Source organism: Bidens hawaiensis, unplaced genomic scaffold (genome assembly GCF_021521415.1).
Source record: "Bidens hawaiensis isolate Kalapana, Puna unplaced genomic scaffold, B.hawaiensis_p1.1 tig00028552_1, whole genome shotgun sequence".
Classification (NCBI taxonomy): domain Eukaryota; kingdom Viridiplantae; phylum Streptophyta; class Magnoliopsida; order Asterales; family Asteraceae; genus Bidens; species Bidens hawaiensis.
In genome coordinates this window covers 22912-40372 of record NW_027494679.1, presented here as the reverse complement: position 1 = coordinate 40372, position 17461 = coordinate 22912, and the positions used below count along the sequence as shown (strand labels likewise).

Below are 17461 nucleotides of genomic sequence, written 5' to 3'. Positions count from 1 at the left end.
TTTACCTACACAAATGGTAGATGTGGATAATGGTGGTTTGGCCGGAAATGGGAGCCGGCGAACTGGTGTTGCCGGAGATGGTGTAGGTGATAGTGGCCGGAAATAGTTAACGGGATGGTGGGGGGTGGGGGGTAATTTGGTCATTTAAAACTAACTTAATGATAATAATTAACGAAGTTAATAATTTGTTAGACTAAGATTGTTATTGGTAACAAAACTGAAAGTTGGAATTGTCACCAATCAGATTATTAGTTGAGATTATTATTGGCTAATGGTTAATAGCTTGGATTATTAACATCCAATCTATACTCTCTAATAAAAAGCTACAAGTTTTGTCGCTTGTCACTCTTACATTAAACCTCATCATTTTAAACAAGTTTATAACAGTAAAATAATAGTTACCATTCTTAAAATTTAGTATTCAAAATTTGTTAATTTAATATTTACTTCCAAATTTTTTTTTTCAAACATTTGATATTTATAATTATCTTTTACTTTAAAATTGTTTTAAAGACTATTGTACAACGACTATATTAATAGTGTTTAACGGATTTATTGTTATACCGATTAGCTATTAAATATTGTAACTTCAAGAATTACCCGTGTAGTACACGGGTTTGAAACTAGTTTTCCAATATAATAATATATTTTCAACTTTTTGCTAAAGAAATAATAAATAATAATTCCAGTCTTATAAAACAATAATAATAAAAAAAATAAATTTGTAAAGTTTCATTTCATTTCACATTTTCTGTAACAAGAACACACAAAAGAGTGCTTAACCGAAGAAGAAATCAAAGTATCAATCAAACAAACAGATCCATTTCACATCTTCCAGTTTTAGGGTTTCGTAAATCTTGATTTGATTGATGAGAGAAATGACAAACGATCTTGATCTTGATCTTGATCCTAAACAAGAACAAGACTTTGTGGGTTCGTATTTCTTGGACTTATGGAGATCCAAGTCCAAATTTGCAACCATTCAAAAACAAACCAATTCAGACAACCAACAACAAGAACAAGAAGAACCAGTACCGACGGAACTGGATACTGTGAATAGCTCCGGCGGGTTTTCAATTGTGTTGCCGGATAAACTATCGGTTCATTACCCGGGTGTAAGTCTTCATAATTACGATGTGGGTGCTGTTCAGGCCAATTGCCCGGCTCCGGTGAACCGTATGGTCTATTACTTTGAGGTTTTTGTCAAGAATGCTGGGGTTAAAGGTTTCATTGCCATTGGCTTCACTCCCCACGGTTTCAATTTGCGCAGACAGCCCGGGTATGCTCGTTTAATTGTGTTCGGTTATGTTCGTGAATGTTTGTTTGTTTGTTTGTTATAGGTTTTTGAATTTTTAATGACTATTCTTGTATTATCGTATACGTTTAAGTAGGGTTGTAAATGAACCGAACATTTGGTAGGAAGTTCGTTTATGTTCGTTAGTTTAGTAAATGAATGGACACGAACAGAGGTGATGTTCGTTTAATTGTGTTCGTGAGCGTTTGATAATGCTTTTGTTTATGATCGTGAATGTTTGTTTATGTTTGTTCATTAGAGGTTTTTGATATTTTCTCAATGGCTGTTCTAGTCTTATCGTATAGATATAAGCAAAAATTATTAACAATAAAACAAAAGTTTATATATATATATATATATATATATATATATATGTGTATAATGTGATTAATTTATATGTAAATTAACACCAACACAAACTTCATAACCGGACCGAACTGTTTGACGTTTGCCAATTCTCGGTTAGCCAGTCAAATAAAATATTTATTGTGTTTGTTTTCACTGTTCATGAACAAGTTCATTTTCTTAATGAATGGACATGAGCAAGAAGCTTCATTCGGTTAGGTGTTTATAAACTGTTCACGTGCCTGATAAAAGTTTTATGGACAAACATGAGTAAGAAACTTCGTTTGGTTAGGTGTTTGTGAACTATTTGCTCTCTGATAAAAGTTCTACAGATGAACATGAACAAGACCTTGTTTGGTTCGATTCGGTTCGTTTATATCCGTATTCGGTATTCTTGATAATTCTTCAACTTCAGACAGTTTGTAGTGATAAGGATGAATGAATTTGACAGGTGGGAAGATAACAGTTTTGGGTATCATGGGGATGATGGGCTGCTTTATCATGGACAAGGTACAGGGGATACGTTTGGGCCAACTTATTCGACTGGTGATACAGTTGGTGCTGGTATTAACTATGCTTCAAGCACCTTGTTTTTCACGTAAGTTTCTTTTGTTTGTTTTATTCTTCATATTCTTTGTTCGAGAAATGAAATTGAAGCGTTTGCAGGAAGAATGGTGAAGTTGTTGGAACCACAGAGAAAGATCTAAAAGATCGTTTATATCCCACAGTCGCTCTGCACAGTCAGAATGAAGCGTAAGTTTAATCTGCTAGTCAAATTGCTGAGTAAAGTTAAATGTATAGGTGTGTTTGCGATTTTTCTAAAATAGTTTGTTGCATCATGTTGTGTTGCAGAGTGAGTGTGAACTTTGGGAAAGATCCATTTGTTTTTGACATCAAGGTAACGTATGATATTCACTATCCTTGCAAGTATTAATATTTTCAAGTAGTAACTTATTATCATTTAACATTCATGTTAGTTTTTGTGGCTGGTAGATTTACATAGTTGATTTTTAGAATTTTAGGACTGTTAAGTTATGTATGGGCCCATCATCAATTAGACTGCTAAAATGTTACTTGGAGTAATTACAAACAAAGAGAACAAGAAAAAGGTTAAATTTGTGTTTAAGTGGTTATCCATCACTATTTGTTACTTTCCCATATACTCCAAGATTCTTTCTTTCTTTAATTATAAGAACATACACAATATGACGCACAAAACGTGAGATTTAAGATATCCGAAATATGAGAAGAAAGAATAATCTAACTGAACAACACGAGTAGGTTATTTATAATTACAAAAAGTTCACACAGGTTCTTTGTCATCCCAAAAAAATTCTCTTAATCAGCTCATGAAATCGTACAAGAAAACATCATACGCCAGTGGCATTTTGTTAATTTGTTCTTGTTCAAAGATTTTATCCTTCGCTCCTAGTTATTTTCTCATAATTGTCATTTTCATTTTTCTTAAGTGTTACGCCAGCTGTCTTTAAGGCATTTCAATTTTTCATGTCTTCTTCCTTGACAACCTTATTTGTTGTGAAACTGATAAATATGGAAGTAGTTGTAGTATGTTTATGGTGCTGTAACATGTTATCCTTTTTGTCTTTGTGTAGGCATATGAAGCAACAGAAAGGGCGAAGCAGCATTCGTTAATCGAAAGTATAAGTATGCAACATACATTAAGCTACGGGTCCGTATCTTACTACTTTCATTTTGTATCAATCTCACTGCAAGAAATGATTTTAACTCATTATATACATATTTGTTGACTTGTTATAGGAGGGTCAATGTTCTCAATATATTTTTTATTATGTGTGAAAATTTGAATTTTCGAATGGCTTAATTTTGATATCCTTTGATGTCCAGAATTTGGTTTATGTACTGCAATATTGTTAGTTGTATTTAGTTATAATTAGGGTTTTAGCCCATGTAGTTGGTTAAAGCCCATGGGCCTTTTATGGGTTGAAAGCTAGGGTTTGTTTGTGTATAAATAGATGTAGTTGTCTTTGTATTATACACACATTCAAGTAATAAACATTACTTTCACTACAACCATCTTCTTCTTTACATGGTATCAGAGCTACGGCTCTCGATCCAAACCCTAGCCGTGATCTGACCTGAACCCGAGTCTGACCAGCCGTCACCAGCAGCCTTCAGATCTGAAACAAGCTCTTGCCTCCTTGTTCTGTCCTGTCACGAAATCCTTTTTTTCGACTGTGAAAGTACTGTTCACCGACGAGCGCTGTTCACGTTGGAATCACTGTTCACGCCGGAATCACTGTTCATCAGAATACTGTTCACGCGCGGAATCACTGTTCACCGGAGTGCTGTTCATCGCGGGAATCACTGTTCACGCCGGAAATCATTGTTCCCGCCGGAAGCTACTGTTCATACCTGAAATTACTGTTCACACCGGGGAGTCACTGTTCACTGCCGGAAGTTACTGTTCGTTTGCCGGAATTTCTGTTCACTGCCGGAATTACTGTTCACTGCCGGGATTTACTGTTCACGACGAGTAACTGTTTACGCCGGAATCTGTTCCCGCCCTCCACCCGCACTTGTTACTGTTCACAATCAATTTTCAGTTTCGTGTATCACTATGGGCGAAAATAAATACATGTATACATTTACTAAAGAGGAGCATGATCTTATTCAACGGTTTCTTACCTCCCAGTTGCCTCATCCTCAAACCAGCTCGGCACATTCAGGTAAACCTTCTAGCCTTGACTTATCATGGGTGATTGATTCTTGAGCCACACATCACATGACTAGGAATCGGGGTATTTTTTCTAGTCTTCAAAATGTTTCCCATGCACCGGTACGTCTTGCCGATGGATCTTCATGTCCCGTTCTCGGCATAGGATCCATCAGTAACTCGGAAAACCTAAAATTGTCTTCTATCCTATTTGTTCCTAAATTTCCTACCAGTCTTTGTTCAGTGAGTCAGATTACCAAACAAAACAACTGTTCTGTGACCTTTTACCCAACTCACTGCGTTTTTCATGAACTAGGAACAAACCAGGTAATTGGTACTGGTTTTGAATCAGGAGGTCTCTATCGTATATCCCCGTTTTCGCATCCTGTAGCAAACTTATGTGATTCCGCTGTCAGGGAGGCTCACTGTCGGTTAGGTCATCCCTCTACAGCGGTTCTGAGGCAAATGCGACCAGATTTACCACTTTCGTCTTTTAATTTTCATTGTGAGTCGTGTCAACTTGCTAAACATACCAGGCGTCCCTATCCCCCTAGGGTGCCCAATCGAGTCAGTTCTTGTTTTGAACTGTTGAATTCTGATGTATGGGGTCCTTGCTCTATCAAATCTACGTTGGGTTTTGAATATTTTATTACCTTTATTGATGACTATTCTCGCACTACTTGGGTTTATTTGTTGAAATCTCGTAGTGAGGTATTTTCCATATTTCGAGAATTTAATGCTTATGTTCAAAACCAATTTAACACCACCATTAAAACTTTACGATCTGATAATGCTAAAGAATATTTTTCCAACGACTTTTCTTCATACTTAAAAACCAACGGCATTATTCATGAATCCTCGTGTGCTTATACATCTCAACAAAATGGTGTGTCCGAACGCAAAAATCGTCACATATTGGATGTTGCTCGCACAATCATGATCCAATCACGTGTTCCTCATCGTTTTTGGGGAGATGTTGTTCTCACTGCCACATATTTGATTAACCGCATGCCCTCAACCGTTCTTCATGGTAAAACACCGTTTTCTGTACTATCTCACAACAATGATCCATTTTCTCTCGCACCTAAAGTATTTGGTTGCGTCGCCTATGTTCATGACCATCGTCCGAAAACCATCAAACTTGATCCCCGAGCCATTCGTTGTGTCTTTCTTGGTTACTCACGGGTTCAAAAAGGGTATCGATGCTATAGCCCATCACTTCACCGATACTTTAATAGTGCCGATGTCACTTTTCACGAGTCTTCTTACTTTCCCGAGTGTTCCACTCCTGTTTCTGACCCGTTTCCCGACCTCGATATACCCACGTCTCCCTTCCTCCCCACCATTCCTGTGTCGATTCCCTCTACCGATCCAATCTCTGCTGATTCTGACCCACCGACAGAACCTCCGCCACTGCTTTTCACATATGCTAGGCGAGGTAAGGGTCAAATATCAGACACACTTGATTCACATTCAGGCCACAACCCTGAAATACCCTCAGATCCTCCGTCTGCATCCGAAAAATCTACACCTCTCACTGATACATCCTTACCCGATCCGACACCTTTACCAGAAGCTATCCCTGATACACCCGTTTATGATCCTCCTGGTGCACCACTACCCGATATACCTATTTCTTTTCGCAAAGAACCCCGGAAATGCACTCGTTACCCAATTCAGGACTATGTTGCCTACACCCACCTATCTCCTGAATCTCATGCGTACACCACTACTCTTGATTCCTACCCGATTCCCAAAAATGTGACGAGCGCTCTCGCTCACCCAGGATGGCGAAAGGCTATGGAAGACAAAATTGGGGCTCTAAAGTCCAATCATACATGGGATCTTGAAACACTTCCTAAAGGGAAGCGTATTGTTGGTTGTCGTTGGGTGTTTACGGTTAAACTACACCCGGACGGCTCCTTACACCGCTTAAAGGCTCGGTTGGTCGCAAAAGGGTATTCTCAGGCATATGGCATTGATTATGATGAAACCTTCTCGCCAGTTGCTAAAATGCCATCTGTCCGTATTTGTATTGCTCTTGCTGCCATTAATCATTGGCCGCTCCACCAGCTTGATGTCAAGAACGCCTTTCTTAATGGTGTTCTTGAGGAGGAGGCCTCGAAAGTTTGCAGACTACGTCGTTCTCTATATGGTCTTAAACAGTCTCCCAGGGCATGGTTTGGTCGATTCTCTAGTGTTATGGGACAGTTTGGGATGACTCGGAGTGCCTACGATCACTCTGTCTTCTTTAGACACCAGAAAGGAAAGAGGATTATCGTAGTTGTTTATGTGGATGACATTATAATCACAGGTGATGACGAGGTCGGGATCACCGAACTCAAGCAGTTTCTTCAGTCTCAGTTTCAGGTCAGCGACTTAGGTCGATTGAGGTATTTCCTTGGCATAGAAGTTTTTCGCTCTCCACAAGGAATACTTCTCTCCCAACGAAAGTATGTCCTTGATATGTTGACTGAATTTGGCTTACTGGGTTGTAAACTTGTTGATACCCCAATGCTTCCTACAAAGAAACTCCTCCCAAAGGAAGGAGATCCAATGAAAGATCCTGAGCGATACAGACGGTTGGTTGGTAAACTTAATTATTTAACCGTCACACGACCGGATATCTCCTTTACTGTTAGTGTTCTGAGCCAATTTATGGCTGCGCCATACACCGGTCACTGGGATGCTGCCATTCGTGTCTTAAGATATCTTAAGACCTCACCTGGTTTGGGTATGTTATACTCTGATCAGGGTCATTGTCGTGTGGGTGCCTTCACGGAAGAAGGAGATGGTCGGATATCAGGGTTCTCAGATGCAGATTGGGCAGGTTGTCCGATTTCTCGACGATCTACCACCGGATATTGTGTGTTTGTTGGAGGAAATCTTGTATCATGGAAGAGTAAGAAGCAACACACGGTTTCCCGGTCGAGTGCCGAATCAGAGTATAGAGCCATGGCAGATGTAACATCAGAGATGACATGGGTACGTCGTCTTCTCATAAAACTCGGGGTTGTTTCTAATGACTTGATGCGGTTATACTGTGATAGTCAATCAGCCATTCACATAGCCAAGAATCAAGTATTTCATGAGAGGACAAAACATATTGAGGTCGACTGCCACCTTATCAGAGATCGAGTAGTAGGCACACAAACTGATCCTCCATCCATTCAACCAGTTCATGTGAAGACAAATTTTCAGCTAGCAGACATTCTAACTAAACCGCTCCGGAAAGCTCAGATAGATTTTATTTGTAACAAGTTGGGCATGATTAACATCTATGCTCCAACTTGAGGAGGAGTGTTAGTTGTATTTAGTTATAATTAGGGTTTTAGCCCATGTAGTTGGTTAAAGCCCATGGGCCTTTTATGGGTTGAAAGCTAGGGTTTGTTTGTGTATAAATAGATGTAGTTGTCTTTGTATTATACACACATTCAAGTAATAAACATTACTTTCACTACAACCATCTTCTTCTTTACAAATATGATTATTAAAGTTTTTGACTTTTGCATAATATGTTCTGAAACTACCTTTTCATGTTCATCAGTCATTGTCCAGTTATATGTTGATTCTATTTGAGGACCATTTTACATGCCTGTTACATTTCTTTTGTTAGAAAGTGAGTTTTTGCTGCTAAAATGGTGTTTTGGTTGTATCAGAATTGTTCGCTCATACCTGCAGCATTATGGTTATGAGGAAACCTTGAATGCTTTTGATGCGGCTAGTCAAACTTCAGTTCCTCCTGTTTCTTTTCATAATCATGGTTCCTTCGACACCTATGCTCTAAACCATAGAAAAATTCTTCGAAAGGTACTATCATCATATTACATACTTTTATTTCATTGATGTTAGGCAACTGTTGAACGGATGGTGTAAATTAATATATTTTCTATTTTGAAGTTAATCAAGGATGGGAAGATTGATGCTGCGTTTGCTAAACTACAAGAGTGGTATCCTCAGACCGTTGAGGTTAGATACTGGTGTCGTAAAAGTTATATGAATTTTGAATACTGGTGATTGATTCTCATGACAAGTTGCCTGCAGGATGACACATCGGCTATTTGCTTTATGCTACATTGTCAAAAGTTCATTGAGCTAGTTCGGGTAAGTCATTTCTCTATTCTCATTTTCGGTTGAGTGTTTGAAACATCTAACTCCTTTTCCAGGGTGAACGTCTGGAGGAAGCAGTGGATTATGGAAGGACTCAGCTTAAAAAGTTTCATAGCTTGGAACATTGTCAAGATCTTGTTAAGGTAATAAATATGCTATTTACTCTCAAACAAAAGGAATATACATATATGCCCATACGAGCTTGGAAAATATCATATATGCCCTTATAAGGTAGTTAAAATATCAAATATACTCAATTCATTAAAAACAGTTTAATAAATGCCCATTTTACCCTTATTGTTTTAAAACTTTAAAAATTCATATATGCCTTTATCTACCCATTTTTAGCTAAAACCTTTTTTTTTACCCATTTTAAACTTAGTTTTTTTACCCATAAACAAATAGTTTCCCAAAATATTAGATTGCTTATTGCTCGATTATCATGCAATTATACCTAGTTTGATTATGTTATTCAAACATACAAATTCGATTGTTCGATTATCTGCCATGAGAGAGCAAAAGAGGAGAGATGACGATTCGGTTCGCTTGTGTTGATGGCGATCGAAATCCAAATAAAAATTAGGGTCTAAACAAATATAATGGAAAGGGGTAGAATGGTCATTAAGTGAAATTCGTTAAAGTTGGGTATACATGATATATTTTTGGTTTTGGTTGGATGGTTGGTTATATATATGATATTTTTCATGTTTGTAAGGGTATAAATAATATAAGTGGGATTGTATGTTTGTAGGACTGTGGTGCTTTGCTGGCGTATGAGGACCCGAAGAAATCATGGGTTGGGTATCTACTAGAGGAATGGCAGAGAGAGAATGTGGCGGATGCAGTAAACGCGATAATACTGTCTACAAATCCGGAGGTGGAAGAGCGTTGGAGGTGCCTGCATTCGTATCTTGAGAGGCTTTTGAGGCAGCTAAGTGCGTGTTGTTTTGAGAAACGGGCACTCAACAGAAATGAAGGGGAGGTTTTCCATCTCAGAAGACTACTTGTTGCAAAGAACCCTCTATACCATATTCTTTGATTCTTCTCAAATGTTGTGTACATTTGTCATGCTTTTTCGGTATTGTTACAAGACATTTTTGGTTCATGTGATGTATGTCATTAGCAATGAAAATATTCGTGCATGTATACTTTTCCCAAGAACACATAACGACTATGAATCATCGAGTAAATTTGACATTAGGTTGAAATGTATATGACTTCAAATTATTGTCCGGGCAATAACATTTCATTGATGCGATGATTAGATCAAGTTAGGTTTATTTTGATTATAGGCCAAATCTATAACCATGGGTTTGTGAGTTTTTGAAGAACGTTGACCATCTTCGATAAATTGTGTTATGAACTATCGTTATTATAATTGTTTATCAAGATGGTCTATTTGAAATAAACGTAAATTTCGGTAAAAACAATAATTTTGAACCAAACTGATGCAACACAATTTGAAATGAATGGGCGTCTCTAATGGCCAAATGAATATCAGTAATTAGTTTATATTAACTAGAGTTGAACTAATCACTGGTCACAAAATTAGTCATAAAGCCATTTGATTGTATTTATTTCCAAAATTACTATTCTAACTAAAACTGTGTTAATGTATTTTTACTGTTTAGTTTAGGCAAGTATTGTTGATATTTGGCAAGGTGAGTATAGATTTTTCTCAACTTAAGGTTGTGTGTAGTAGAGTCTTAAAGGGGTGCTAACCAAGTCCAACAACCACATCATCATTATTGGCCGCCAACGCTACTACGTGACAGCCAAAGCGGGGTGCCAGTGGGGAATTCCCCAAAGCTTTAACGGGTGAAGATGGAAATAAAACGGTGTCCATCACTTCCAAGTTCCAACCAATAATATGCCCACACATTAATTTCAATTATTATTATTTTTTCTTTATTTATTGTACTAATTAAAATCATTACACCCTTGTGAAAGAGTGGTTACGTTAAAGTCTTGCTGTCTATGTGGCAATGACCGATCCCTTTTAACATGTCCTTGTGTTAAATCCACCGCACGCAGTTTTAACTCTTAAGTATACTCTTAGTATTACTCTACACTAAATTGTCTTTTAAGTTTAGAGAATTAATAATTTGATAAGTCAGGTTTCTTATCTTGTATTGTATGCATGTGTCTACATTGGTAGATTAACAGTAAGGACTTTCTCAAGAAGTATAAATATAAATATGATAATGATTGAAATTCAATATTTATGCATCTCTTTGACATATAAAAAATGTATATACAGAATTCGTTTATTTATACAATAATATGTATATCATATTATATACTGATCCTGTAACTGACCATGTTATGTTCCCCACAGGAAACCCCTCGTCTTGCTGTTCAATTTATGTGAGATGTTTGAGCTAATAATGGTAAATTATCGGTCTAACAGTTTTATGAAATTTTTAATAAGTTGTCGAAGCAGAAGAGTTTAATAAATACATAAATGTTAGTTATCGATACCAGAAAACGAAAGATTGATATTATTGAAAAAGTTGGATGGTTGGCCCAGTTCGTGAAGGGCAATCTCCGAGACAAGAATAACTTGATAATCAAAATAAACAAGACAAAAAACGAGAACATGAAATGTAATACTTAAAAATATAACTTTGGTAGTTAATGCCTCATAACATTCAGCCCCTAACAGGGAGGATGCTTAGTCATTTCAACAACAAATAAACAAAACTAAATAAGCATAAAAAGGAAAATGCCTGTTACATAAAAGAAAGAGTATGATTATAGCAGGCTCTCGATGTTGAGCTCCACGAAGGAGCATGGATCGGGTATGTCAAAGTTTGCCAGCACCTGTAACCAACAAATTTATAGTTTATATTATGTTATGTGTGTACAACCTAAAGTCATTTTGTTGCCACCCAGCTTCTAAAACACAAATATGCAACCGATAAGTTAGCGACACTTAGTAAGTTCAAGTACCTGCGGATGAACAATGCCAAAAGTTCCTATCCGTTTTCCTTTGTAAATGATGCCAGCTTGTCTTCCTGAAAGAAACTCGGCCTCCTACAAAATTGTATTATTTCATTAAACACTGAATAATAAGATTTTAATCATGCAAGTAGCACGTACATCTGAGCGCTCAATGTAGTAACCAGTATTGTCCCCAGCCAATACAAATGGTGTGCCTGTTACTTCCATGATTCTGTCTACCAGCCCATGTATCAACTGCACACAAAAGATAGAAACTTTAAATTTCACTACCTAAATTAAGTATTCAAACATGCAGATAAAACAAAGAGGAAACATTAACAAATATCTGAAAGCATAAGTTTATACCTCAAAACCAGAAGTCGCGCCACAATAAAGAGCTGCCAGTTGGCGGTGATTTGTGGCCCCAACATCTTTAGATTCATCCAATACTGTTACATCTCCAACTTCAAATATCTTGATAGGTTTGGGATGATCTTTATTATGTGCTGCGGTTTTTAGTATCCCAGCCATCAGACTGCTCCTTACCACCTGCATCATTCAAAAATTGCACATGTTGCATTATATAACGCAGTGTAAATTAATGGTTATAAGGTGTCCATTCTGTCTGTAGAGAATTTGAATGTTTAAATTTGAGTAGTTAAACTAATGGATGCTTAATTTTGGTAATCACGTGTTTGATAAAATCCTTCATGAGTAGACTTAGTTTTTTTTATAAAATTTGAAGAACTTTAAGGCTATCTGTCCATGATTCACCAACTTGGTCAAATGATATCTTACTTCTCATGTTATTCAAAGATTGTATAGCACTTTTATATCTCACTTAATCTTAATAGTAATTTCCTGATTCAAAATCCAGTCATGAAACTACAAACTATTAAGATAAATTATTCGAATAGAATATGTCCGGTCATGAACAATATCTGATTAGGTTAATTATGATCAAACAGCTATGAAACTGATGGTAAAGGCGGATCCTAAAAATAATGCATCATGTCAAAATTCTAACAAAAAGCGGGTTTTCTTTATTAAATTGTATCAAATGTGTTTTTTAAGCATGAGAAAGTTCCATTATTTGATGCTTCTTGATTTCAATGCTAGTGAAGTGTTCATAATGCTTCACTGAAACTTTGTTATAAATTTAGCAGTTGTAAAAGCTCACGTTGGTTGATTTAAATTAAAATTATTTTTAAATTTTTTTCAAATATGTCACTACTTAACATTTGTGAAAGCTCAGATTTAGCATTCATGTTTTAACTAGTATAAGTGTATAACACATAATTAAAAAGTTGCAAAAATTAAAAACCTTCGAAAGTTCATTCTCATCTTAAAAGGCATCAAATTCATCATAAAACTTTGAAAACTCTTAATATCAAAACAAAATAGAACTTCACATAACTTATGATTATCAAGTAAATAGCTAAGGATTTAATATTAACTGTTACCATTAAAGTTAGCAAAACTATAAGATCTTCCCTTTAAATATCCCTTGAACAATTTAAGTAACCCAAATTGTATTTAATTTGCCCTTATGTCTACATAATTTATACTTTGCTCAATAATCATGTGTTTTTTAAAGACATGTCCAATTAATTTTATGGCATATTTTACCCAACCTTTTTTACCTAGTCATAACTAAAAATGAAAAATATATCTGTATGTATGGGAGGGGTTATGTAATGTCAATATTACAAGATATCTGATGAATCACAAAATGATAGTTATATATTGCTAAACAGATAGAATAGAAGTGGAAGTAAAACCTCAAAATCTGCAGAGCGAGGATTTCCAATGATAACTGCAGTTGATTTGTCATCTATACCGTTCAGCATAGGGAAATTCTCTTTGTAAGAGCATAGAATCCATGTCAGCACTTCTGTATAACCACACAACGCGATCTAAACAGAAAAAACACATACAGATAACTCACATAAAATGATACATATACCAACATTGATCTAACAAAATATGCACCTCTGTTCTAATAAGATCACTGAACTGATTCAGAGGCAAAGGCTTCAAAGATGCAGGTATATGCTTCTCTATTTTATTGAAACCATAAGCAATCGCCACGTCCTTCATGATTTTTTACAATTAAGCAGAAATTTCATGTCAGTAAATTAAAACCAAGTCACTGCTACAAATGGATATGAAAATAATAATAATAGATACCTCTGCAACATCACATGCATGAAGAACATCACTTCTGGTTGGTGGAACAGACACAGTGAAAGTACATTCCTTATCCTCTAACACTGATTGTTTCACATGTAACTGCATTTTGTTCAACAGCCCGGCAACCTTGTTTGCCTCTAATGAAACTCCAGCTATACGGTTTATGTATGATAAAGACACCTTCATGTCATAGGGCGATAATTCAGGGCAAATATAGGATTTCCCATCAGAATATGTTACTTCAACTGGTTCAACCTCAAACTTCCGTTCGCAGTACATGGAAAACATTGTAACCTGCAGTATAAAAATTAAATTCTTATCTTTCTTGTGGTTTAACTGCCTTTATTGAGCAAAATACGCAAACGAATTCTTCAAAACTTTACCATTGTGTTCAAGACAATCTTGGCCTTGGTCAAATCAGTGGCTGTGCATTCAATGAATACATTCTTAGTCTTCAAAGAAATAGCTGAGTGTGCTCCATTAATTATTGGAGGAAGAGACAATACGGTTCTGTAAAAATACCCAAAAAAAATTAGGTTATATTGTCATGTTAAACCTTATAATATATGTTGCAAATCAAAGTGACTTATTTTGTTACAAATGCTTGATCATTTACAATTCTTGTAGTGACAACAAATTTATAGATACTAAAAACATAAAACTTTAATGTAAATAACCATAACTACTAAATAAATAAAGGTGAATACCTGTTTCGGTCATAAATAACAGGGAAAACAGGCGAATCTTCAATTATGTGCAAGTATTTCTTCAATTTCAAATCGGACTGCCATTTTGTAAGAAAAAAAAGGCATTAAAATGAAAGAAAGAAAAATATCATCTGTCAACAGCCAAGAAGAATTCCACAGATTTATACGTATACACATACACTTTAAAATACATATACATATACATATACATATATATATACCTTGTAAAACTCCATCAGCTTATCAGCTCTGAAAGTTTCCACCTGTAAAAGAAGTCATGGCCACTGCATAAGCAAATTTCTTACTACAAAACCAACTGGAAATAAGCAAAGTAACCAATAATGGCATCTGATAATAAAAGTTGTAACTTCCCAATGTTAAATAAGAGTTTTGTCTAGACATACTGGCAAACGAATGTAGATATGAGTAACTTTATATTATGTATGCATATATACACAAATCAAGTTAAATAATGTTCCTTTTTACCTGTTTTAGTGGCTTAAACTCTATCTCTGATGGTGGCAAAGCCTGCACATATTGAGAAAAAATAAAACAAAAAATTAATAATGTTACTGGTATGCCATTTTTAAACTTGTAACAATCACAACACCAACAATCCAATTCCATTCAACAAAATTACAAACCTCATATGTAAATGGCCCCTCTATTGTGTCCAAATCATGTGTTCCAATAGCAACCAGAGTTCTTCGCCTGAAAAAGATAGGGTTGCAACACAACAAAGTATCAGAAAAATCCATATATACACACATATGTATGTATCTTGCAGAGGGCAACAGAAGTAAGATTTATATATTACCTGCATATATTCTGATGAAGCTTATCTTGGAGGTCAATAAAGCTGTTATATCTCGCCTCATCAAAAGTTATCCCTCTCAAAACAGCACAAACAACAAACGGACGTATCACAGCTGTCTGTAACATATTAAATAAAGATAAAAACTACAACCAAATACATGAAACTGAAAACATAACACACCGGTGTCTGTTTATGAGATGCATACCTCAGGCTTTACATGCATTTTAAGCATAGATTCCTTAGCAATACCAGCAAGTTTGTAATTAGGTACAGAATCAACACCACAAAATATGCGCAGTGACTGAACAAGTCCCTCAAGACAAAGCAAATCATATCTGCATTTTAAATAGGGATGAAATTGGTACTGAAACCATATACCAAATATCATACCAATTTTTTCAGTTCGATACCGGTACCATTGAAAATACCTAAAAATAGGGTACCGATACCGAAAACATAGAAAAAGAGAGTACCGGTACTTTTTTCCAGTCGGAACCGGCATTTGGCAAGCTAGGGGTGAGTAGTGTGCACTGTTCGGTTCCGTTTTTAGCCTTATCAAAAATAACCAATTGGTTTTCTGTTAACCAATTCGGTTTATTAGGTTATTTTTTTGTTTTCGGTTTGGTTAATAACCAAATCAAACTTGGAAAACTTTTACTTATCAATACATGAAATGGAATCATAAATACATGAAATGAAGGTATAAATACATGAAATTTAGATATAAATACATGAAACGGGAGTATATAACCAAGAAATAAATGAAAGCATGAATGGTTCGGTTGGGTTTGGTTAATTCGATTATCGGTTAATTTCGGTTGTTGCTCACTAAAAATGCTCAAATAAGCATGGTAAATCTGTAACTTATAATAATAAAATAGGGTTACCGATTGGCAGGGACATCAATCTTGTAGATAATGTCTTCATCACCACCGATTTCATCGTCTTCTTCTTTCAGATGCTTCTCCTTTCTAATAATAGCTTTCTCAGTTGTCTGGTACATGAAATTAAATATTAATAATAAATCATGCACATGTTACTAGCAAGCAAGCAAGCAGTAGGTTAGGGTTAGTATATGTATGCAGATAGAATACTTACCACATCGTCTAGCTCGATTCCGAATTCGAAGCACAGTTCATCGAACTCATCTTGTGCTGACAGACAGACAGACAAAAATTACATAAGAACATTAAGATGATGAAAGCGCTGGAAATGAATTAAAATGAACATATTATAGCAAGTTGTTGAGATTGGAATACTGACTGTAGGTGCGGCCTAGGGCTTGGAACAGAAGGTCTCTTCCCACACTCACGGTAGGCATGATGGAAGATCCAAATCACTCAAACTGATTGAAAAAAAATAATAACTCTGGTAATGAAGCAAGCAACTGTTAATTGATTATCTCAATGGAGGCGGGGTGGGTTGAATGGCGTTAGTTAGGTAGGTAGGCTTGTCCTGCCAGTGCCTCAATGTGAGTCCGAGTTCGAGCCTTGCATAAAAAGTTCGTTTGGCTTTGTCGAGCCTTAACGAGTTTTGTGTATTTTTAAGTTGTATCTCTTTTAGATTTTTAAGTATTGATTTCCCATGGGACAGTCGAGCTCAAGCCACGCTTTAGCTCATATTAGGTACTACAAGAACTTGAGCCGAGCTTATGCTCGTTTAAAGTTTTTCTCAAAATGATGAAAAGATTTTAGAAAGTATATGATTTAATAGATAAATAACAAACAAGCCGAGCTCGAATTTGAAGTAACAGCTCACGAGCTAAGCTCAAGCTTGAAACAAACCAAGCTCAAGCTCTAATAAATCCAAACAAGCCAAGCTCAAGCCTAGTCGAGCTCAAGTTCGGCTCGTTTACATACACCACCAAATTTCGACCGGTCCGATCTAGTTAAACTAGAGGTGTGCACGATTTAGTTCAGTTTGGTTAATGGCAATAACCAAAACCATAACCGAACACTTTGTTTATTATTTAAACACGTATCCAACTAATGTCATTACATGACGGATTGATGTGAACTTTTGACAAATTTAACGTTCGGGTTTACTCTATACGGGATTGGATCATTTTGGGTCGGGTCGTGAGAATATTTTAACTTATTTGTTTCACATGTAAAGCAACTTTTTTTCTAGAGTATATAACAAGTACACAACTTTTGTTTTCTATATAGAATCCACCTTTTATAATATCCGGTGCTAATGATGCATGAATAATAATTAATAAATGTTATCGATAATTGCGCTCTTATAAAAGAGCTTAGAGTGTGATTGTCGTATAAATACAATAAATAATTCGAACACGTATATAGTGTTATGATCAAATACAAATAAGTTATAACAAGGCCATGACATGACTTAAG

General features: G+C 35.9%; 2 protein-coding genes across 2 annotated transcripts; one reads left to right on the top strand and one right to left on the bottom strand.

Annotated features, from left to right (window-relative positions):
- Window positions 1–757: 757 nt before the first annotated feature.
- Window positions 758–9588, top strand: LOC143577395 (ran-binding protein M homolog). The gene is made up of 10 exons (XM_077061237.1): window positions 758–1279; window positions 2091–2237; window positions 2306–2392; window positions 2492–2537; window positions 3253–3329; window positions 7994–8144; window positions 8235–8303; window positions 8379–8438; window positions 8501–8587; window positions 9196–9588. The coding sequence occupies exons 1-10, from the start codon at window positions 870–872 to the stop codon at window positions 9481–9483; spliced, it is 1422 nt and encodes a 473-aa protein (XP_076917352.1). The 5' UTR covers window positions 758–869; the 3' UTR covers window positions 9484–9588.
- A 1445-nt stretch (window positions 9589–11033) lies between these two features.
- LOC143577393 (phenylalanine--tRNA ligase beta subunit, cytoplasmic-like) lies at window positions 11034–16528 on the bottom strand. The gene is made up of 17 exons (XM_077061236.1): window positions 16368–16528; window positions 16203–16258; window positions 15992–16098; window positions 15310–15439; window positions 15105–15220; window positions 14932–14998; window positions 14774–14815; window positions 14509–14550; window positions 14288–14364; window positions 13964–14090; window positions 13578–13874; window positions 13380–13481; window positions 13169–13303; window positions 11754–11936; window positions 11547–11642; window positions 11397–11480; window positions 11034–11267 (listed from the first exon to the last, which is right to left on the bottom strand). Exons 1-17 carry the CDS (start codon window positions 16423–16425, stop codon window positions 11199–11201), a joined length of 1788 nt encoding a protein of 595 aa, XP_076917351.1. The 5' UTR covers window positions 16426–16528; the 3' UTR covers window positions 11034–11198.
- Window positions 16529–17461: the final 933 nt, after the last annotated feature.